General features: G+C 35.3%; 3 protein-coding genes across 3 annotated transcripts; 1 reads left to right on the forward strand and 2 right to left on the reverse strand.

Annotated features, from left to right (window-relative positions):
- Positions 1-2,529: 2,529 nt before the first annotated feature.
- On the reverse strand, positions 2,530-7,817 carry LOC133868810 (fumarylacetoacetase). Its single transcript, XM_062305826.1, has 14 exons — positions 7,451-7,817; positions 6,305-6,383; positions 6,048-6,106; positions 5,825-5,949; positions 5,673-5,747; positions 4,944-5,019; positions 4,609-4,708; positions 4,464-4,523; positions 4,215-4,285; positions 4,025-4,087; positions 3,732-3,796; positions 3,382-3,478; positions 3,101-3,226; positions 2,530-2,881 (listed from the first exon to the last, which is right to left on the reverse strand). The coding sequence occupies exons 1-14, from the start codon at positions 7,652-7,654 to the stop codon at positions 2,819-2,821; spliced, it is 1,263 nt and encodes a 420-aa protein (XP_062161810.1). The 5' UTR covers positions 7,655-7,817; the 3' UTR covers positions 2,530-2,818.
- A 2,250-nt stretch (positions 7,818-10,067) lies between these two features.
- Positions 10,068-18,537, forward strand: LOC133868588 (transcription initiation factor IIF subunit alpha). The gene is made up of 10 exons (XM_062305517.1): positions 10,068-10,265; positions 10,430-10,608; positions 11,220-11,378; positions 12,401-12,546; positions 12,869-13,239; positions 14,788-14,903; positions 15,882-16,016; positions 16,262-16,480; positions 16,629-16,853; positions 18,245-18,537. The coding sequence occupies exons 2-10, from the start codon at positions 10,438-10,440 to the stop codon at positions 18,332-18,334; spliced, it is 1,632 nt and encodes a 543-aa protein (XP_062161501.1). The 5' UTR covers positions 10,068-10,265; positions 10,430-10,437; the 3' UTR covers positions 18,335-18,537.
- A 575-nt stretch (positions 18,538-19,112) lies between these two features.
- On the reverse strand, positions 19,113-21,886 carry LOC133869566 (uclacyanin 1-like). The gene is made up of 2 exons (XM_062306602.1): positions 21,494-21,886; positions 19,113-19,777 (listed from the first exon to the last, which is right to left on the reverse strand). Exons 1-2 carry the CDS (start codon positions 21,681-21,683, stop codon positions 19,464-19,466), a joined length of 504 nt encoding a protein of 167 aa, XP_062162586.1. The 5' UTR covers positions 21,684-21,886; the 3' UTR covers positions 19,113-19,463.
- Between the last annotated feature and the right edge of the window lie 1,409 nt (positions 21,887-23,295).

Genomic DNA, 23,295 nt, shown 5'->3' on the forward strand with positions numbered 1-23,295 from the left:
GAAAAGCCGAAAAGGAGAAACGGAAGAGCAAAGAAAAATCAAATCCAAGTGTTATTGCGATACTAAGTGACATGAATGAAGACAAGAAGAAGAAAATAAAATTGTTGGAGGAAGCGCGTGAGCAAAACAAAGCGATGTTTATTCTTAAGTAAGAAGAAGTGCGCCTTAAAAGAGGATGAATTGCGTCTTAGAGAAAAAACGCTTCGGTTCGAAGAAGAGAGAGAGATAAAAGAATTTATGTTAATGGATACAAGTCACTTGGATGAAGATGGCCAAGAGTATGTTCGCCGACGCAAAAAGGCAATCCTTGAAGGTCAAATTCACAATTCTTGAAGGTTGTAATGGCCCATGCTTTTAGTGTAAGTACCACGTGAAGTTATGTCCTATTTTGCTAGACTAGGACTTTTGATCAAGATTGTTTGAAAGTTATTAGTACTTTATTATTTAACTAGGATTATGCTTTAAGATGAATATCCATGATTAATCTGGACAAGTTTTTGATAATATATATCCTCATATAATTTAAATGATATTGGTAAAATATTTTGAAATTTGTTTTCACCAGCCATTTCATCAACAAAGCAGGTATTTTATTCCAAATTTATGTCTTTTCAAGTAGCTGAATAGCTTATTTTCAACTACTTGTAGGGTGTGTTATTTTCATTTCATTCCCCTTCCTTCCATGTCGTGCTCTATATTCTTGGTTGATAACAACTAACAGCACAGCAAAATAAAACAGAGGAAATCAAAACTTGGTAAAATCATTTCACTAGAATAAATGATGGCATAATGAAATCATCGTACTTAGTATCTGAGTTGTCCAACATCTACTTACACATGGGCATGGCATTGTTGCTATTACTTTTTTTAAGTAATACTATATGCAAGCATCCTAAGTGCGGATGTAATTTTCTAAATGGAAGTAAATCCAAGCTTTTGGGAACCATCTCTTCTTTGGACAAAATACGGATCATGGGCTTCAACCGCAAATTGAATACGGCAAAAAAATCACGACTCATTCGAAATCTCCTTCGAAAATATTTGTGAGGATATATTGGTGGTTCAGCAAAATAGTCACGAAAAAGATCTGCCCCGACTTGTAAGCGATCGCGCCGGATGAATGTGCGACGTTTTTTAGAACGACCATGTGATGCTGATATTTCTTCTTTCATTGCAAGATTTGCAATTATCTCTAACTCTTCATCAGAGTCTGACTCCATAAGAATCATTTTGTAAAAAGAAGAACGAGCCATAACAAGAAAACAAAGATTGAGACTCAATGTGAGTTTTGCTGAGTTCTTCAGGAGAGTTGAGTTGAAGAACACTCTGAGTTTTGGTGAGTTTAATTTGTTGTGTTTAAAATCAAGACTTCGACTGGTTTTGTCTGATATATTTGTCTTGTCTCATTTATTATCAATAAATTTCTCTTTGATCTTGTTTTGCTCCGCAGGTTGTTGAAGAATTTACATTTACTGGTTGATGGTTTAATTGAAGTGGCATGGTTGGTAATTGGCATGTTTGGCTTTAAACATTAATGTTGAGTGGCAAAAACAAAAAAAAACAATGTTGGGCGTTGGCATGTTTGGCTTTAAACATTAATGTTGTGTGGCAAATTTTTTTTTTTTTTTTTTTTAAAAAAAAAAATGCTGGACGTTGGCATGTTTGACTCTAAACATTAATGTTGAGCGGCAAAATAATAATAATAATAATAACAACAAAATAAAGCAATGCTGAACGTTGATGGTTTAATTAAAGTGGGTGGATGGTTTAATGAAAGTGGTGTGGTGGTAGTTGGTTTCAATTTAAACATTAATGTTGAGTGGCCAAAAAAAAAAAAAAAATGCTGGACGTTTAATGAAGAGAGTTGGCTAGTTGGTAGTGCAATTTTGATGTTCATGAAAGTAGTTAGTTAAAGTAGTTATTCTCAAAACCAATAAAAAAACAATATATAGTTAAAATAGAGAAATATTTGAAGAGTTTGATGTAAGAGCTACTTTAAAAGTAATTGATAAAATAAGAAAAGTAGATTGTTTGGCTTAAATTTGGAGAAAAATTTGAAGAGCTTGATAATAATGCTCTTACAACGCAGAACTTGAGAAAGCTGAAAAAGAAGCAAGAAGGGATTGACGTGAAAAAATTAAAAAAAAATAATAATTAAGTAGTAGTAAAAAGTAATTGATGCTATATAAAATAAAAAAGAAATTATATAGAAAAGTGAATAAAATTTGTATTGTAATGAGTTTTTTGTTTTTAAAGGGTAATAAAAAATTGTTGATGTAATATAAAAAGTAAAAAAAATTAAAATGTTTTGAAGTTAATGTCTTTTTTTGAGAGAAATGAAATAAGAGAAGGGGAGGGGAGGGGAGGTTGCCAAACCGGCGTAATCTCCTAACTTCACGTTGTTCCTGGAAATTAGATGGACTCAGAGATTTACCGACTTAGACCAAATCACATTAAACAAATTCCTCAGCAGCGGAGCTATTCTGGAAAAAAAAATACCCAAAAATCCAATGATCTACTTCAAGACCAAACTAGAACAGGAAATTATCATTTGCTTAGAATGACGCATCAGGAGAGACAGAGAGAGAGAGAGACGTTATGCCGTACAATGTGTTTCTTATGGTACATTATTAAAAGACATATTCATCAAACAGTTTTAACTATACCTTAAGCACAGTAAATTAACATTAAGGAGCATAGACAAAACAAAAACAAAGACAAAAACATCGATTATATTCCAGCTCCAGTGAATCCAAATCGAGTTGAGGTCATGAGATCTCACTGGACGTGCTTTCATCACAAAAAAACGACATTGTCCTCAAGGGTGTGATGGAATAATCTTTCCGGAGCATGTCCCGAACCCGACATTGTAACCGTTTCCCTGCAATGATGTGAAGTTTCAAGCATTTGGTTCTACATGTTATATAGTTTAAACAAGTTCATTTCACATGATGGATATGTTAAATTTAGAAAATCTCTTGAAAATTGATGTCAAGAAGATACATGCATGAATTAATTCCTACGGGAAAGATAGTGAAAGATGACAACAATATGCTTATTAGGGGAATTGAGAGGTGATAGAACTTGTATGATTAAGAACCTTGCAACAACCGGTAAGAGTGACTTCATCTCCATCTTCTAGAAATTTTCGAGATGTCCCATTTAAGGATAGCGGGTTTTGCCCATTCCACGTTAGCTCTAGCAAGCATCCAAAAGATTCTGGCTCCTGTCCGAAACACAAGTGGTGGATGAGTACAGGAATCAGACTTCTAACTTAAGCTAACACAATTATTTGAAAACAAAATTGGCAGAATTCCAGCAGTATGACCTTATGAAATAGCAAAATTAAAAAATTAAAAAAGAAGAAGAAGAAAACCGTACCGGTCCGCTGATGGTCCCAGTTCCAAGCAGATCACCAGGCCTCAAGTTGCAACCGTTAATGGTGTGGTGTGCAAGCTGTTGGGTCAATGTCCAATATCTGCAATACAAGTAAAAGAAATTTAAGATGCATAACAGAAGCCCCAACTCATAATATACACAAAAGCACAATAAGAAAACAGAAGTCTTAACAAACAGGAAAAAAAAAAAAAAAAATCTTATTTCCTTAGATTCATAGGTCCACAAAATACCGAATAAGATTTGGATATACACGTATTTTAAAGCTTCCTAGTTTCTGGGAAGTTGTTAACATTCTGTTAAATAAAAGGGGTGAACTTAATTGAACTCCTTACAAATGATTGAAGTTACTTTTCGTGACCACACGCGAATCTTCTTGTCCAGCAGGTTTAATTTGAACCTTGAAGCAAGAGTGGCAGTTTCATCATTCTCTTGAGAATACAATAAAGTTGGACCATATTAACTCCAAAACAAAAACTCATGGCTATAAGACAAAAAAGACTACAGCAAATTGATCACTGGAAATGGGGGAACACGATACCACAATATAAAAAAGGAAGATCATCTACAAAAGATCAAAAAACCATTGGAGTATATACGTAAAAAAAGCAGCTAGATACTATACTACCTCCAAAGCAATGTCATAGTTCTTGGATATCTTTTCAGCCAGATATGGCAACGGAGGAGGTTCCTGCAATTTAAATCATGCATCATATAGCATGTTTGCCATGCCAGAAGAAATTCAGCACAAGAAATTAGGGAGCAATATAATGAACTCAAAAACTTTCATGTTATAAATCATTGTGATGATTAGCTACCTGTTTGGGCGCATCACAAGCAAAAGGTTCAAGAGCATCTAGTGTTACAATCCAAGGGGATATTGTAGTACCTAAAACGATTACATAAGACAAAGTAACTTTGGTGTTCTCTGGGCTAAAGCGTCGCTTGTAAGCAAAGTACAAGTGCAATCATCAGTGAGACTATGAGTAGACATAGTGCTTGTATCCTGAACTTCAACTTTGCCAAATGGAATTCGAAATGAGAAGTAAAAAATTTCATTTTCTTACCAAAACTCTTCCCAAGAAAAGGACCGAGAGGCACATATTCCCACGCCTGAATATCTCTAGCTGTCAAAACCAACTTCTTATCAATACAGCATCAAATATTATACAAACAATATCACTGAAGTGATGCACCAAAGAGTATTAGTACCACTCCAGTCGTTCAACAACACAAGTCCAAATATATGATTTGCTGCCTCATTAACATCCACAGGTTTTCCTAATTCGTTGCCAGGACCAACAATAGCACCCTGCAAGAAACACAAGACAAATATAGGATAACAAGTGGAATGAGTCACAATGCTGAGCTACAAGGAAACAATTAGCTGAAGAAAAACTAGCATAACCACACTAAAAAGAAAAAAGCATAGCTAAAATTTAATGAAAATGGGAACTAACTGAGTTCTATATTCTAAAATCTTAGTTCAATGTCTATTTGATTATAGGAAAACAATATGATCAGTTGAGTATGTATAAAAGGCTAACCATTTCGAGCTCAAAGTCTAGCTTCAATGAAGGTCCAAAATATGGTGGAGTGTTGCCAGTCGGGCGACCTTGACCTCTGGAAGAATCAAAATTTACAACTGTATGAGATAAAAAGTCACACTTATGGTGTGTGGGAAAAATGTCCCCTAAAATCTGTCCAACTTAAATCAGTATGTTAAGGAACCGGATTCATCATTTCAATTAGAAATGGATGTAATTTCATCCCAGTAGTGCATAAATTCAAGGATGGATAAGCTAATCCAAAAGAGCCAATGAATTAGTAAATTAATAAGGTGCACTTGAGGTGCAAGTTCCACCTGACACCTAAGTGGAAACGTTACTTTGCCTCGCTAAGCTTGAGAAAAACATGCATATGCATGCAACATAAACTACATATAAAACCAAACACAATAAATCCACCTATCACATGCATATACACTTTGTGTCTCACACATTTTTTTAGATAAGTAATAAAATTCAATAAAAAGTGCCACACTGTGTCTCACACATAGACGTGTGCATTCACATATACATCAATATATCACTTCAACATTGACATTGCACGTATAGATGCAATGTCAATGTTGTAAGATATTCCATAACCAGCCATTTTGTCATTCTTCGTATTCGTTCCTTTCTTTATAATTATTATTAGTGACATTTGTTGCTCAATCTATGTTTTTGGTGATAAAAAAGGACTAAAATTAATTTGGATTAATATTCTCAAACCTTGGTCGAATGATGTCTGTTCCAGAAATAACAATAGATGATGCTCGTCCATGGTAAGCAATGGGAATGTGGAACCTGAAAATCAAATCACACTTTCTCAGCTTGGAAAAAGAAGGGGGGGGCGTCACTCATAAATACCAAAGCCAGTGTACCAGTTTGCTGGAATTGGGTTCTCTGGTCCACGAAATATGGTCCCACAATTCTTTGCGTGGTGCATGGATGAAAAGAAGTCTGTGTAATCCCCTACTGCAACAGGAAGAAGCATTTCTACCTTGTTCTAACAATTTAGACCAAAAAAAAAAATCAACATTAGAAATGCAAATATCTTTGGGCAGATTACACATCATCAGCTGGGACTATACAATTCTGAATTACCATTGGCACAAGTGATTTTTGCCTTAAAGCTGCATTGTCACGCAAAGCTGGTTCAGTATCTGCACCAGAAGATAACTCGGCATGAGCTTTTTGCCATAACACATAACGAATTAATTGCTCAGTCTTTTTGAAGGACCAGAGAATTGCAGTTTATTAAAGTAAATTCAGTATCTCTTCCACTATAATTTTTTCCTCAGCATTGCTAGACAGAAACAGAAACTGAATTAAAACACCAATTAAACTGATAGTTAGCATACATGACAATAGTCCTTGAAGCGTAGCACGAGCTTCCTTCCAAGCAGATCGTCCCATAGCCATGAACTTGTTTAAATTGGGCTGGCAATAAAACCATCGAAAAATTGCAAACAATTAGTTAACAATTCTCTGCCCAAACTCCCGAGTTAAATTATCAACAAAGCATGAGATAATAAGCATATATTCTCCACCAAATCGAAAAAGTTTGGCCATGCGTATTCATCACCAAGCTATTGCTGTCTGTCATGGCAGTAATAGAAGAAGTTCCACATAATATTTGAATATTAATTAAATCATAAAGCTCTTTGGTTGCTTTCAAGAAGCAAAATGTAATGAAGTTCTTATAATTCCTGGCCAATAGCAGAACTCAACCTAAATTAAACCGTTCTAAAGCACTTAGACTATTAGATCAGATAAATCACTATCATCAGATAATGATAAATCAGCCACTACTTCAAGATAAAGCTCAAGGATCATGTCATCCATTCTGATAATCACCAAGCAAGACGCATCTCATCAAACAGCTATTCTTACTTAACTGTACAGCAATAGATCTCTACTATGTTATTGATAAACACAGTCTATGTACAATCCTATTAAAGGATGAACTACAATCCTACTAAAGGATTAACTCTGTTGTTATTATAAATACATACTCCCTGCCATACGATTCAGTGGGCAGAATTATTAGCAAAGCTGTAAATTCTATTTAGACCAGTTGATTTGTTCATTTTCTTCGAATTTGATGCCACAAAAAAGTATTAGATGTTTATTTTGATCAATACTTCTCTTCTTTTCCTCCAGTTTCTCAACAACCAAACAGAGTGGAAACTGAATGAGGAACACAACCAGAATTAAATAGTTCCAAAGCACTTGGACCAGATGATTTGTTCATTTTATTCGAATTCTATGCCACGAAAAAGCATTCGATGTTCATTTCTATTTTCTACTACTATCACCTTTCTTTTCTATCCCTCCCGTTTTCTCGACAACCAGAGTAGGACCGACTTTCACGTACCATAAGTTGCACGGAAATTCAGATGAATCTCAAACTCACACTCAAATAACAACAGAAACGACAGCGTTTAGCTAGAGCGACATGCATGAATTTGGCACTAATACACGGTTAACTGAGAATCAACACGAACCTGAGAGAAGCAATCGGAGTTCTTCAAGATCGGACCGTCGAAGAGCCCTGCTGAGGCGATCTCGGAGAGGTCCAGCACGTAGTCCCCGATCGCCACGCCCGGTCGAGCCGCCGAACCCGGTTCGGGCCTGAACACACCGTACGGGAGGTTCTGGATGGGGAAGTGAGAGTCCGGGTGGACCTCGATGAACGATTTCAGAGCCATGGTTGGTTGGTTGGTTGGTTCGAAACGGCGTCGTAGAGCGAAGTTTAAGCTCCGACGAGGAGAGTAACAGAGTGGAAGAAGGAAGAGCTACAGCGTGGAATTTGGAGAAGAAGATAGGGGTGTATATTTGTACCGTTTCAGAGGGTCATTATCTTTTTGTTTCGTAAATTTTTTAATATGAGTTTTAGTTTTGTTTTAGAGTAGAGTAATGCTGAAAAGTATATCCTCTCTCTTTTTTCTTTTTTTCTTTTTGAAAAGATATCCTCTCTCAACTAACTTTTAATCATTTTTTTTTATTTAAAAATAAAAAATAAAAAAATAGTAACGCTAGAATTCAATATTCTAAACGGGGTTATGAATTTGGTGTGGTTGTTGAACTTGTTGCAATAGCGGCCCCTAATCACGTTTAAGGTAGATGGCCACCAATCATTCAAGCGGGGGAATGGGGGATATGCTATGCTGATTCCCATGTTCAATCTCATGGCCATAGGAGATGTCAAATGAATATGCAAATTATTATTATTTTTTTCCAACAAAGTAACTATCTTTTTTTTCTCTCCCTCTTTCTTTTACGCTCTCTTTCCCGCACAATAATGGGTTAAGAAACAATAAAATAAAACATTAAAAATAATACTTAAAAAATATAAAAATGAAATAAATAGCTTGTAGATTTTATATTAAAAAGTTAATAGCTAAAATATAAAAAATGTGCATTTTGCCAGATATACACTATCTCCAAAGATGGTTAAGAGTCTCTACTTAAAGCATTTGAATCATCTTTAGTTTCCATAAATCCGCGTCTCAAAATGCACTAACTGGATCCCCTCTAGTTTATTTAAACCGGAGATGATCCTTGTCTATCTTTAAGAGAGCAACCGACCATCCAATGAGAAAAGACTTCAGAGACTCAAAATTCTCTCTAACGACATCGCTGAATCACTACTAATATAGCTTAAGAGAGTCGCTCAAACTATCCTAAGAGCATTCTTAATGGGCTCTTTATATTTTACTTTATTCTAAAATTTGACAAAAAAACATTATATAACTGACTCTTTAGCCAATGTTATATTTAACATTTGTCAAAATTCATTATTAAATGTAAAGATCCCAAAAAGTAAACTTTATTTTTTTTTTAATATTATTTCCTCCTTATGCATGGCTACGGTTTGAATTGAAGTTGTAGTTGGGCTGAAAAATAAAATTATGATAGTTAGTTTCACTAATAAAAAAATAATATTTTGTTAAAATAGATAAATATTTAAAGAGTTTGATATTTATGCTCTTTTTGTTTGACGCAAAATGTTTTTCATCGTAAAATATTTTCAACAAAATCATTTTTCAGAAAAAAATGATTTGTTTGAAAATATTTTACGGCATTTGGCTCGTACGAAAAAATTACCAACGACGTAAAATGGAATCCAACAATTGTCGCTAGAGTCCGGCCATAGTCGCCAGATTCTGGCCTATTTTGCTGAATTCCGACCGCAGTGGTTGGATTTCATAGATGGTTATCGGAATCCGGCCAGTGCCGTCGGATTCCAACAATCGGATACTAAAATTCGGGATCTTTGGCAGTAGAGCTGAGTTACCAACAAACTCTAGTGCCCGATGATGACAGATTCCTATAAACGTGTGTATAAAAATGAAGAGTTTAAATCCAAAAAAATTAAAGAGGCTTTATGGTCAAACTGAAAATAATTTTCGTTAACTATTATTTTCATCACCACCAAACACCGAAAAATGCAAAAAACATTTTCAAAAAAATATTTTACGCTGAAACAAATAGAGCATTAGTAAATTTGAAAAGTGGTTAGCGTAGTAGTTTTTTAGAGTTAAATTTAAAAAAAGGTTGAAGAGCTTATTGCGAAGGGCTCCAAGGGCAGGATTAGCATACATAATAGTAATTTCCTTATGAATGGGTATCAATAAGAATAGAAGATTTCAATCATTTTTTTTTAAAAAAAATAAAAAAAAATTGGGTTTGAAAAAAATAAAAAATAAAAAATAAAAAATAAAATGAAATTTTCTAAAAACATGTTTTGTTTTTCTAAAAATAATCATTCATCTCATTATTTAAATAAATAATTATTCTTTTAAATAAGAGAATAGTCATTCAAATGTGAATGATTATTCCAAAAAATATGTGAAAGAACAACCAAACAATTAAAATAATCATTTTATTTTAGTGGTCTATTTCATATACAAAACGAGTTAACCATTTTTAAGGGTGGCTGAATCAACATTTAATTTATTTATTTTTTAAATAAATTTTTATTTAAAAATAAAATTATAATTTTGTAAAAAATTTGTACACGAAAAGATATTTGATAGTTTAAGATATTCTACCGAGTATCGTATCAATAGATTGTATAAAACTACAAATCCCGTGCATTACTGCATTAACTAATTAGTAATTTAGCCTACTTATTATTATACTTCGCTCTTCGCTCCCGCACATTTTCTTCTCCATCCACCGAAACCAGAAGCTCTCTCTAAGACTTTAACCGAATCGAATCATATACCTAAAACGACTCTCACTAATCGAAAGCAATTAAAACTTGTAATCCATAATTACAACCCTCGTTGAGCTCTCTTCTCAATCAAGCTGAAGGTAATTAAGTTTTATTAATTAAAATATCGCATGCTAGGTTATTGATCATCCACTCACGCTCCTCTTTTTTGAAACCCTAGTGGTCTTAGTTTTGTGATATTCTCTGAATTTCTGTTTTTTTCCCTGGAAAATTTTCATTGTTGTTGTTGTTGCCGATTTTGAAGGAGGGAGGATGTCGTTCGATCTGATGTTGAAGTCGTCGTGTAGTGGATGTGGATCGACCTCGGACTTGTACGGAAGCAATTGCAAGCACATGACTCTGTGCTTGACCTGTGGCAAAACCATGGCCGAGAATCGTGGCAAGTGCTACGACTGTGGCGCCACCGTCAATCGCTTGATTAGAGTTCAGTCTCTCTCTCTCTCTCGCTCTCATATATTTGTGTTTATATGTAGGTGTGTATATTTATGTCTCTGTATTTTGTATGAATCCATACATGTATGGTTTTCTTATTGATTATGAACACATTACAAAGCTTAGTTTAATCTGTGTTGTCATTGGCGAAAAGCACGTTGACAATTTGCATGATCCAATTGTAATTAGGTTTTGTTCTCTGGAACAGAATTCTGATGCTAGTGAGGAACTTTTTGGATGTGAGTGTTTCGATTTTATACGTAATTGACTTTTACTCAGCAGGAGTTTATCCCAGCTCTTGCTTTAAGTTTATTAAGAAGAAAAAGAAAAAGGAGTGAGGAAATGTTAGGTTTTTTTTTTCCCTTCTTTGGTATAAGGACTGGTCATTAATAAAATTTAATAAGGACTGGTCATTAGGTGAAGAGATTCGTGTTATGTGCGAACATGAGTAGTTTTTAATGTTTGATCTGACCATAATTCGACAAGCGTATCTGCAGGGTCTCTAATTTGCTCTGTTATTGATTTAAAGTAGTTTACAGATTAGAGTCTGCTGTAGTTGTAAGCTGAAGGTTTGTATGCTCTTTTTTGTGTTTTCATAATAGGAATACAATGTTCGTGCGAGTTCTGGCAGTGACAAGAATTACTTTATTGGTAGATTCGTGACTGGGTTGCCAAATTTTTCGAAGAAAAAGTCTGCTGAGAATAAATGGTCTCTCCATAAAGAAGGGCTACAAGGACGCCAACTTACTGATGCCTTGCGGGTATTGAGTGCATCCTTATTATTGTGTATTGTTTGCTTATTTCTACCCTTTCATTTGCAGTATTCGGAATTGAACTTCTCAGAATTGTAATGATTGTATGGTATTCTTGTGGTGATATTCTGGTAGTGCCTGGTCTAGTTTAGCTTTTTGTTGTGTAGAAGTTGAAACCTTATAAATAAATTTCTATGCAGCTAGTTTTGGTTTGTTATTTTGTTTTAACTGATTCAGGATGAACCATATGTACCCTTTTTATCTTTTCACCCTTAGAAGATATCTCTATTTAAAATGGGAGTATACTGTAACCAGGAGATTGGCTTACAGGTTTAAGATAGGCTTAAAAATTGGTGGAGAGCAAAATATGTAACAAGAGGTATGAAAAACAGCTAAATTTATGCATGAAAAGTCTGGGGACACAACATTTATTTTGATCAATAAGTTACACATGCACCTGGGGGGACATGAACCCATGAACTCACCTTCCACCTTGCTACAAAGATAGGAAGTACCATTTGAGCTAAAGCTCATTGGTGGGGACACAACAATATCTGAAATAGATAAAACACAGCATATTGTTTCACTAAAAGAAATGCAAATTTATACCAATGAGCTTTAGCTCAAATGGTATTTCCTCCCTTTTTAGCAAGGTGGAGGGTGAGGTCGTGGGTTCAAGTCCCACCGAGTACATGTGTAACTTACCAATAAAAAAAATGCTAGTTTACTTTTAAAATGTCTGAGAACTTAGCATTATGTGAGAGTTGAAGGAAAAAAGTGTTATTCATAAATTGCAATTTCTCCCCTGTGCTGGCACATGCTATGGTAAAATCTAAGATGGAGCAACACCTGTGGATTAAATGAACTTTACCTTGATGGCAAAGCAGAAACCATATAAAATTTGTTTGCTCCTATTTAAAAGTCAGATCAAAATGCTACTCTGCACGTCTCATTGGCTTCTCAGTCATTTAGTAAGAGTTTGTAAGTACATGTAGCATTTCTCCTCATTAATTTATTATTGCTTCACATAGGAGAAGTACAAGAATAAACCATGGCTATTGGAGGATGAAACAGGGCAATCTCAGTACCAAGGTCATCTTGAAGGTGCACAATCTGCTACATACTACCTGCTAATGATGCAAGGGAAGGAGTTTGTTGCTATTCCTGCTGGTTCTTGGTATGCACAACCTAACATATGTAATAATTCTTATCTATATGGAGATTTTTTTTTTTAGCTGAAAGATCTTTTTAATTATAATTTTTCTTAAGTCTTGATTTTTATTTTTTATTTATTTTTTTTATTTTTTTCGCTTTGTTGAAATATTAGTTGAGAATCTCTCTCTCTCTCTCTCTCTCTCTCTCTCTCTCTCTCTCTCTCTCTCTCTCTCATATATTTATAAGTAGTTGAGAATCTATGGGAAAGTTGGTATTTGAATGTCAATTTTAATGTAACTTTTGCTTATTTCCTCCGATGGTTTTTTGACCTGATCAATCTTTAGGTACAACTTTAACAAGGTTGCACAATATAAGCAACTTACGCTGGAGGAAGCAGAAGAAAAGATGAAGAACAGGAAAAAGACTGCAGATGGATATGAAAGATGGATGATGAAAGCTGCAAATAATGGAGCTGCTGCATTTGGTGAAGTAGAGAGGACTGATGACAAGGATAGTGTTGTGGGTGGTGGGAGAGGGCGTAGAAAAACAACTGGTGATGATGAGGAAGGTAATGTTTCAGACAAAGGGGAGGAGGTTGAAGAAGAAGAGGCAGCAAGGAAGAATAGATTGGGACTTAACAAGAGAAGTGGTGACGATGATGAGGAAGGTCCGAGGGGTGGTGATCATGATTTGGAAGATGATGATATTGAGAAGGGTATGCACTTTTCTTTTTTCTTTACTGTACCTTGTTTTCATCTAAAGAAGACGTCACCATGGATTATTTTCTTCATTTCTTGTCCATTTTATGTCATGACACCCAAGTGATGTATTTCATGTCAAAAAACCTGAATATATTACTCAGATTAGTTTGGTCCTACTCTCCTGGAAAATATAACATATAAGAGTAGAGATGTTAGGTTTTTTTTCCCCTTAAATAAAAAAGTAACTGAATTAGAAGGTGCTGAGGGCGTTTCTCTGTGTAACTTTCTTGAATAGTATATCTATTATCCATATTTTTCAGAAAGTTACTTGATTTTTTGGTATCTGTGGATGTCTATGATTTCAAGGCAAAACCCTAGATAGCATTTAGGGTGTCAGGGTACCATGAAAAGTAGCAATTTTTTTTTTTTTTTTTTTTTAATGCACAGCTGTTTTGGGGAAAATCTTGACAGTTTACAACCTTTGGAAGAGAAGATAATTAGTAGTGCATGTGCAAGAATGTTGCTGAAACCGTAAGCCATCTCCTTCTACATTGTATGGTTGTGAAGGAGTGGGGTTGTGTAATTTTTATTTGGTATGCAGTGGGTGATGCCTAGGACTGAGGGGGGTGTCTTCATGTTGGAAAGGGTATTTTGGTCATCACAAGAATCGTGATACTTGGAAGGCAGTTCCTGTTTGTTTTATGTAAATGATTTAGCAGAAGAGGAATAATTGTACTTCTAATGACATGGAACTTAATGGAAACTCTCTTAAATCCATCTTCCTGAGGTTTGCTTTGGTCAGTGTTTGTTGTGAATTTTATTTTATTTATTTAATTTTTCCGGATGGATGCCTACAACTATTCTCGCTTCTTAGAATTTCTTGATATGTGTTCTTTTTCTTAATTGGGTGTTTCTCTTGTGTACATCCCGTTTACATGGATTGCGCCCCCTTTGCGTTTCTTTATGATATTGGATTACTTATAAAAAGAAATGGATGTAGTGTACACATCTGATAGGGAGTTGAGCAACGAAATTTTATTAAAACCTATTTTCATTTTCTTTTTAATGTAATTTGAACTTTTTGTTAAAACCTTTGACAGAGAGAATACTAGAACAGATTTATTGTGGCTTATCTTTCTAGTTGGGAGTAAATTGTATGTTGAATTTATTTCACATTTATACTGAATATCATAGTATGCTTATCCTTGAAGAAAGTGCATGTCATCAGTTGGTTGCTTTTTGTACTGCACCAATTTTGTCCTATTTCTAGCCCTTGTATATTCAACTTTATGTGGAATGGTGTAAAAGCGTGAAAGTGTGTCTTAAGTTGTAAGGAATATAGGTTACAAATTCTATTACATAATTTCTATATTAAGTTTTATTTTATTATTATTATTATTATTATTATTTTATTGCGTTGAGAAAGCTTCTGTTCTAGTAACAATTGAAGACACTTGATGACTTCCATTATTAATCATATCTGCGTTTATGGTACATCTTTCCCCTTATATATGCATCAATAAATACTTATCAAAAAAAAAAAATGCATCAATAAATACCAGGTGATGATTGGGAGCATGAAGAAATTTTTACTGATGACGATGAAGCCCTTGGTAATAATCCTGAGGAAAGGGAAGAATTGGCCCCTGAAGTTCCTGCTCCTCCAGAAATTAAGCAGGTTTGTTTGTGTGCCTTTTTATTACAGGCCAATTTGGAACAACCCTCCTGGAAAATTATTATAATATTGAAGATGTGCTTTGATAAACATTTACTGGGCCTGAAGCTGATAACCTAATATTCCCAATTTCTGACCTTAGCTGCTATATGTATGTTGGTTGACATTTACTCTTATATTAATAGGAAGGGAGGAACATATTTTCTTGATAGATAGAGTTTCCAGAAGGCATATAGTATGGAGACTATTAAAAAACTATCAACTAAGGATGGATCTACAACTGAACTCAGCTAAGCCTAGATTTTTAACCAAGGATGTATCTGATTCTAAAATATTTTCTGATGTTAGTGCTGCCTGTTTATTTGTGGGTGTAGTATGCAAGTTATAATCTTTGAAGGTTTACTTATCTTTTCCAGTATGTTGGGCTTCTTCACTGAAAGTAATACATGTAGTCTTCCACCAACATGTACACTTCTTCTTTTCTGTTATATTTTTTTAATGCAATTCTTTCTATAATAGCTAACTCCCATGGGAATTATCTTCAAAAAATTATAGGCTCATTATGCTTGTTGCTAACTATCTGCTAATAAATTGGTTGATGGTATTTTTGAAAATTGATTTGTGAAATTTACTCGCAGCAAACCCAATTAGAAATTTGTTGAAATGAAAGTGTTAAGCAGCCTATCATTATGTTGCATAGTCAATATGGTCTTGGGCCTAGCATGGCTTTCCTTGTATAATTTTTGCCTCTAATACTGCTATACATTCTCAGTCATGATTCCTTTGTTCAGGTTTAGCTAATTTATACTTGGTCCTTTATAACTGCCATTTAACTGCTTCAATGTTGTGTTTCTGGTGCTAGAGGTAGTACTTGAATATCGTTCTTTGCTCGGTGCATGTTAATTACTAAAGTTTGTGGCTTCTTCATTTTGGACAACAAACAAATTTCCATAACAACAATGTTTTTACATGTTCTTGCAGGATGAAGAAGACGAGGATGAAGATAACGAAGAGGAGGGGGGACTGAGCAAATCTGGAAAAGAGTTGAAGAAGCTGCTTGGGCGAGCTGGTGGGCTTAATGATTCAGATGTTGAGGATGATGACGATGACGATGATGTAAGTTTAGTTTGATGCTTAATTGTATTACCTTGTTACGTTAACAACTCAAGTTCATTATTAACAATTTTGTGATGGATGTTGTGGAACTGAAGCAATGAACCATTTAGTGCATTTTTGACCGATGATGAGGCATTTTCTTTCTTTTTAAGTAAAGTGCGAAGTCAGTTGGTTTTGTACTTTGTCATTCATAATACTTGTGTTTTCCTCTCCACTAATGGAGATTTTTGTATTGCTTTATCCAGATGGAAGATGAGATTGGCCTTTCTCCTGTGCTAGCTCCAAAGCAGAAGGATGCACCTAAAGAGGAACCTGCTGAAAACAGTCCTGTCAAAACAGTGCCTTCTGGATCCGCTCGGGGAACCCCATCTGCCTCTAAGTCTGCAAAGGCGAAGAGAAAATTAAATGGTGATGATGCAAAAGCATCTAGTGGTGCACCTCCAAAGAAGGTGAAGACAGAAAATGTGAGACTATCTTTTATGAACCTGCTTTATTTTACTTCTAGTTTTATTCAAATAATTTATCCCCTATGATATTTTAGGGCTCCCTAAACATGGTCTATTTTAGTGGAATTGTCTTTCATTGTAATTTTAATGTGCTTTTTGGAATCAGGAATTAAAACCTTCTTTGAAAGAAGAAACTGTGCCTACTTCTAAGAGTAGTGTGTCTTCAAAAGGCATACCATCATCATCATCATCATCATCATCAAAAACTGCGTCAACATCATCTGCTGGGCCTGTCACTGAAGAAGAAATCAGGGCTGTTTTAATGCAAAAAACATCAGTGACGACACAGGATCTTGTTGCTAATTTTAAGGCTAGACTAAGATCCCCGGAGGTATGCTCTTTCACATTGCCTTAAAGCTTGTACCAAATGGGGCGGGGTCAAAATGGTAACTTCCGCTTTTTCTGGACTGGGGAGCACCCCTAGACCATAACTTGTAGAACCTGTCTTGGGCCATGTCTACTGGTTGGATCACTGACTTATGAGCCCATAGACAGGTTTTATAACAAGCCCAGTGCCCCAGTCCAGCTCAGGTACCTCTTTATTTGAAAATAAAAAAGAAAAAGAAAAAAGAAGCGTTACAAGTTTCAGGTAGTGGAAGTTGAACGCAAGCCACTGCACTTTTTATGCCATTTATTTTAGACAAATACTACACATACCCCCACTCCCACACTTCCAAGTGCTCACTTCCTGACGTGGCATTGCAAATTACCATTGGATCCAAAATCTAATAGTGATCTTTATAAAATATAATGGTGATTTTCAGTGCCACGTTAGAGAGTGTGGGAGTGGAAGTATGTGTAACATTTCTCTTTATTTTACTAATAGTATTGTTTTTGCCCTATTTACTGTGTTTTAACTTTTTTGTCCTGAATTCAACACACTTGGTGGAATAAATATGAAATCCGCTACATATTGACGTAAATATACATTTTGTCATGCCTATTTATTAATATAATTATTTTGCAATCTATTTTTATATCATCACATCTATTTATGTTATATTGTTTAGTTTTCAAATTAATAATTAAGGCAGTCGTGATATTACTCTTTTGATCATGATCAACCCATTGACCTATTTTGGGTCTCTCTAAATGGTACGGTTTTTAAAACATTGCTCTTTCATCTTTTGTATGAGTCTTTGATTCATGTGACCAGAGTTCAATATGTTTGTGTCAACGTTCTTTTGGTGTCCATGGAAGCCTTATTTTTTATGAGAACTATAAACAGATTGGTCAAGTTGAGTTACCTCATACATCAAAATGGTTTTAGGTCCCTATTGTGAGGATTATCTTTGGCATGTTTGTGTAGTATTTATGATTATTATTTTTTTAGTGCTTGCAACACAAACCATTGTCCATGATCATACAGCTCCCTGGTCATTTGGCACCCAAATTGCCTCATACAAAAGGAAATATGATCTGACAGAAACTAGACCAAAGATATACTGTTAATAGTTTGGTGATGTGTTCCTCTTTCTTTTAATTATGGGAAATAAGGTCATTTTTTGCTTGCATTTGCTTCAAGAGTTACTTGTATTAAAAAGACGAGAAAAAAAAAGAAAAGAAAAAGAAGCAACGAACTACATGTTTGATCAAATGTCTACTTGACAACTGTATCAAATTTATTCCTATTTCTTGCTTTGGCATAATATGCAGGACAAAAATGTGTTTTTCTTGTGCGTTAATTCACTTATAAAAAATATATATATATATATTGTTCAGGACAAGAAGGCCTTTGCAGACATCTTGAGGAAAATTTCAAAGATACAGAGGACGAATGGGTCTAACTATGTTGTTTTGAGGGACAGATGATTGGATCCCAGTACATCCGCTTTTCATTGCAGCTGGTGTCCAACCTCGTACCAAAAAAAAAAACGTAGAGAGAGTTGGTTTTGTATAAGATCTATTTTCGAGTCAAACAATGATGGATGATTAAGATGGGTTACTTTGTACTGATTCATGAATTCTAGGGTCTCCATACAATTGTAAATTGTGTTTGTATGCTTTTTGTCTTCTGCATTTCGTTTTCAAATTCTATCAAATTGAAATCAGCAGGAAAAGTATTGTTTTCATCGACAATAATTTGAACTTAGACTGAAACAAACCGTGCGAATCCAATTACCGGTATTTCTGCCTGGTTGTTGATGGAGAGTGCGTTAATTATGTTTGGCGTCTCAAATAGGCAAAATAATCTCCAAAACAGCTTTTGATTATTTCTCTCGACCATTTTCTTGTCTGCAGCAGATGAAAGATTTATGAAAGAACGTGAAGAGTGGGTTTGAAAAAAATGGCAGGTTGAAAATGTATAGAATTTTACATTTTCAAATAGCTAGGGAATGTATTTTTACAATTTTACCGAATGCTTAAATATGTTTTTTTAAAATTGTATTTTTATTAACGGTATTTTTTAATTGCTATTTTCTCAAAGTACACGCTTCAAAATCGCTATCACTAAACCAAACAGAACCAAAGACTATCAAATGAAAGGTAGGAAGAGTGTGCTCATATAAAAAAGTAAAAAAAAAAAAATCTCCATATATATATATATATAAATCTCATATTTTAAGGCGGTTAAACCAATCAAATACTCTGACAAGAAATTATAGCTTATACCATAACGTTTAGCAAAATTAATACAACTTATCATGCATAAATTAAAACAAATCCAGGTTCTAAAGGGCTATTATTTTGTAATCCATAATAACCAAATCCCAAACTGAAAAAAGAAAAAAAGAGTAGTAACTTTTCAAATTTAAGTTAGTGCTAATTTGAAATTACTACATGAGGAATCCACATTACTCCGGAGTCTTGTCCTTTTCCCGTCGTCAATTACTAGTGCTGATCAAGACGCCTAAAACACTAGTTCAAAAGCAGAAAAAAAAAAAAAAAAAAAAAAAAAAAAAAACACGCCTAAAACACAAACGGCAAATAGAGACTGCCTCTAGACACCTACTACATAGCAAAGGAATCCAATAGCTAAGAGGATAAAGCTCCCAATTAGATGGGCTGAACCAGAAGTAGGCCCAGCAGCCATTGCCGAGCTCCCCTCAGGCAGCACCTCCACGTGTAACTTCAGGCCGTTCTTGCAGTTTTCAGGGCTGTAGCTAGCGAAGTACCGGATCCCTTCCCCTTCCAGTGAAATGCCATCCAAACCGTCCGTGTACGTTCTGATTGGGTTGCTTATATCGCACGACTCGTATTCCTCCTTGCTTTTCAGCTCAGCGACGCTTTCCTGCGCTGCAGAGTACGCGAACCCTGCCATTCATCATAAAAAATAAGGGTTATATACTTCCTTGAGTTTTCACAACTTTATTTTTTAGTCCCTAAGTTTTAATTTGTATCATAGATGGTACATCAATTTTAAGAAAATACTGAATTGATACCTCGGTTAAGTTTTCCGTCTCAAAACTAACGGTTCACCACGTGTCAACGTGACACTATATAAAAAATTAAAAATTAAAAATCTTTAAAATTTAATTAACAAATAATAAAATTAAAATAAAATATATATTAAAAAATAAAAAAAATAAAAATTGAAAAAATAAAAAAACAAGGAGGTGACTGAGCCACCCTTCCTTGGCCACCATCAGTCACCTCCTTGGCCGATCTGGGGTGGCTATGGGGGGTGGTTCAGCTACCCCTTGACAAAAAAATAAAAAAAAATAAATCAATATTAGTTTTGGCCCTTGGGGGTGGTTCGGCCACCCCCAAGGGCCAAACCCTCCAAATTTTGTTTTTCTCTTTTTACCTTTAGGGTAGCCGAACCACCCCCGTGGCCCTTTGGGGTGGTTTGGCCACCCCCAAGGGGCCAAACCCTCTAAATTTTATTTTTTCCGTTTTGCCCTTGGGGTAGCCGAACCACCCCATAGGCCACAAGAGTGGTTCGGCTACCCCAGACCGGCCAGCCACCCCTTGGCCACAATGGTGGCCAAGAGCCACCCCTTTTTTTTTAAAAAAAAAAAAATTTAATTTTTTTTTATTTAATTAATTTTTAAAGATTTTTAATTTTTTTATATAGTACCACATGTCAACCTCAGAGATTGGCACGTAGTGGACCGTTAGTTTTTGGACGGAAAACTTAACCAAGGTACCAATTCAATCTTTTCCTAAAATTGAGATACTATCTGTAATGCAATTTGAAACTTAAGGACTAAAAATTAAAATTGTGAAAACTCAGAGACTAAAAATGTGTTTAACCTAAAAAATAATAATAGTAATAATAAAATCAAAGTAAAGTAGAATAGGGACCAAAAGGCAGAAAACAAAAATAATTATGGGAAAATTACAGTTTAACCTCCAAAATTACCACTCGTTTTCATTTAGTCCCACAAACTACCAACGCTCCGACTCCGACCCCCAAAACTACCAAAACTTTTGAAAAATGCTTCATTTGGCAAAATGTTCCCGTATTACTCCTGCCACGTGTTTTTTTTTAATTAAAAAATATTTTTTTAAAAAAAAAACTAAAAAAAAAAAAAAAAAAAAGTACACTAAAAAAAAAAAGAAAACGGGATGGCTTTCAAGCCACCTCAAATGAATTTCAGGGCCACCCTAAATGGATTTGGGGTTGACCCAAAAACCACTCTTAAGCTCGAGGGGTGGCTCGGCAGCCACCCCCAAACCTTATATATATATAAATATAAATTTAGCTGTTTTAGTTTTTAGTTTTTAATTTTTTTTAATTTTTTAATTGAAAAATGAAAAAGTGACATAGGTAATAAGGACATATTTGGACAAATGAGGTCCTTTTCAAAGGTTTTGGTAGGCCAGAGTCGAAGTATTAGCAGTTTGAGGACTAAACGCAAAACGGAGTGATAATTTGGGGGCTAAAATGATGTTTTCCCAAGAATTAAAGAAAGGAAATGAAAATGAAAAGAAAACCGCCTCACAGAACTTACCGGTCGGTCTTCATCTGCACAGTAACCAACCATATTTCTAGTTCCTAAAAGCTTAGAGAGAGAAGGGGCTTACAGATTTTGTCTCCGATCCGGAAGATTCTGCCGGAGGACCAGGAAGAGACGTCGGAAGAAGGGTCCCAGCCACGGTCGCCTCCGACCACATGGTGGTGAACTTGGGCTCCAACTCCGACCCATTTCCCTCCGAGGCTCACCGAGATGATCATAACCAGAGCAACGATCACCATCTTCAATCCTCCAGCCATTATGACTGTAATCCAAAACAGGTTTCGGTCTCTGTAGATTTGAAAATGCTCGATCGAGAGAGAGAGAGAGAGAAAGAAAGAGCGGGGTTAAGTAGAGGCAAAGCGATAGTGCGGGCCTCTTTAATTTTGGCAGAGCAAGAAGGAACGCTTACGAGGCAGCTTCCTTTCAAAACCCTATCACCCATATGACTGGTGAGTGTGAGCCCACGCATGCTACACAGTACAATACCCTTTTTGCATTCCTTGGCTTTTCCGAATGTACGGATATTAATACAAACTATTTTAAAGATATTTGTGTTAAAATATAATATATATTATATTGATATTTTCAAAGAAACTTGACAATTACTACTGGGTTGCCTTTGTGACTTTTGGTACTGGACTAATTAAAATGCGATGACGGTGCAAATTAAGAGAACCTAATTAATTAATGTTAACCCGTGAACAAGCAACAACAATACGTACGAGACGACGCCCTGTTTCCACTTTAGTTGAACCTACCACGGTCCACGAGGATCGACGACAGATTTGAGAAGCGGAGTTATAAAGGGTAGTTGTGCGTCGCTATCCTTTTTTGGACGCTAGCCACTATTGTTTGGCAGAGAATAAAGTGGTTGGTTGGGCATGTGTTATTTGTTCATGGGTGCGCCATTGCGTGGGTAAATCTTTTTTAATTTGTTTATTGATAAGGGTCCACTAGATTGATAGATGGGTTGTGAATGGAATTCAATGAAAAATGATAATGAAATTGACAAATAATCCACTTGAGGTAGGAAAAAACACCCTTTTCACTTAAGGTAGGAAAACACGTACACCAATATGTTATAGCTTAGATGATCTCCTTTTGGCTATTTACACCCTTAAATAGACAACTATTCTTACTGGGCATGAACAACCCATTTGATAAGAATTCTATTCCTACTCAATTACTCCTTTCTAACTTGAAGAAAACAACCGATGACATAGAACAAAAGAGATAAAGATAAGCAAAAGTTAAACATAACAACTTAAAGATAAAATAGTTGTAGCTCCATCGCTACTCAACTAAGAAGTGTGATAACAATCAACTTCTCAGTTTGAACCTCACCCAATCACCACATGGAAGCTTAATCCAAATAACGTGGATTAGGCTTCCTACTCCTCCCACCACGGCCACGATTCCTATCATTTTTTTTATAAGTACATGCAGAAAATAAACACCAAAAATTAAGGAACAAAGAAAGATGTAGAAGATTTCTTTCCTAAATAGGGTGGAAAGGAAATCGGAAAACAGGAAGGAATGAGAATGCAGCTAGAGAAAAATCTAGTTGCGGCACAATTTGCCACATGATGGGTACAGAAGTTTGCACTTCAGTTGATATGACTAGTTGACCAGTTAGTTGAAGACGGAATGGTGGATAAGAAATCTAAGATAATGGAAGAAATTCTCCAATCCTGCGTAATAGAGGGGTTATTAATGGCTAGAGTAACCATAAGAGAATCACCTTCAAAGATCACATAAGGAAGCTTTAGGGACAAAGACAATTGAGTTGCAAGAAGAGCCGCCAAGGCTTCAATATAAATAGCCGAACAAGGGGGACTAATTTGGGCAAAACATTGAATAATAGCCCCA

Source organism: Alnus glutinosa, chromosome 5 (genome assembly GCF_958979055.1).
Source record: "Alnus glutinosa chromosome 5, dhAlnGlut1.1, whole genome shotgun sequence".
NCBI classification, from domain to species: Eukaryota; Viridiplantae; Streptophyta; class Magnoliopsida; order Fagales; family Betulaceae; genus Alnus; species Alnus glutinosa.

Bases quoted from the DNA above. Each gene is read 5' to 3' on its own strand.
- LOC133868588 (XM_062305517.1), top strand. From the start codon at position 10,438: ATGTCGTTCGATCTGATGTTGAAGTCGTCGTGTAGTGGATGTGGATCG. The intron at 10,609-11,219 runs GTTCAGTCTCTC...TTTTCATAATAG, and splicing joins CCGTCAATCGCTTGATTAGA to GAATACAATGTTCGTGCGAG. The intron at 16,017-16,261 runs GTAAGTTTAGTT...TGCTTTATCCAG, and splicing joins ATGATGACGATGACGATGAT to ATGGAAGATGAGATTGGCCT.
- LOC133869566 (XM_062306602.1), bottom strand. From the start codon at position 21,683: ATGGCTGGAGGATTGAAGATGGTGATCGTTGCTCTGGTTATGATCATC. The intron at 19,778-21,493 runs GTAAGCCCCTTC...GATGAATGGCAG, and splicing joins CCGGATCGGAGACAAAATCT to GGTTCGCGTACTCTGCAGCG.
- LOC133868810 (XM_062305826.1), bottom strand. From the start codon at position 7,654: ATGGCTCTGAAATCGTTCATCGAGGTCCACCCGGACTCTCACTTCCCC. The intron at 4,088-4,214 runs GTAGCTAATCAT...TTTAAATTGCAG, and splicing joins CTTGTGATGCGCCCAAACAG to GAACCTCCTCCGTTGCCATA. The intron at 2,882-3,100 runs GTTCTTAATCAT...ACATCATTGCAG, and splicing joins CTCTTACCGGTTGTTGCAAG to GGAAACGGTTACAATGTCGG.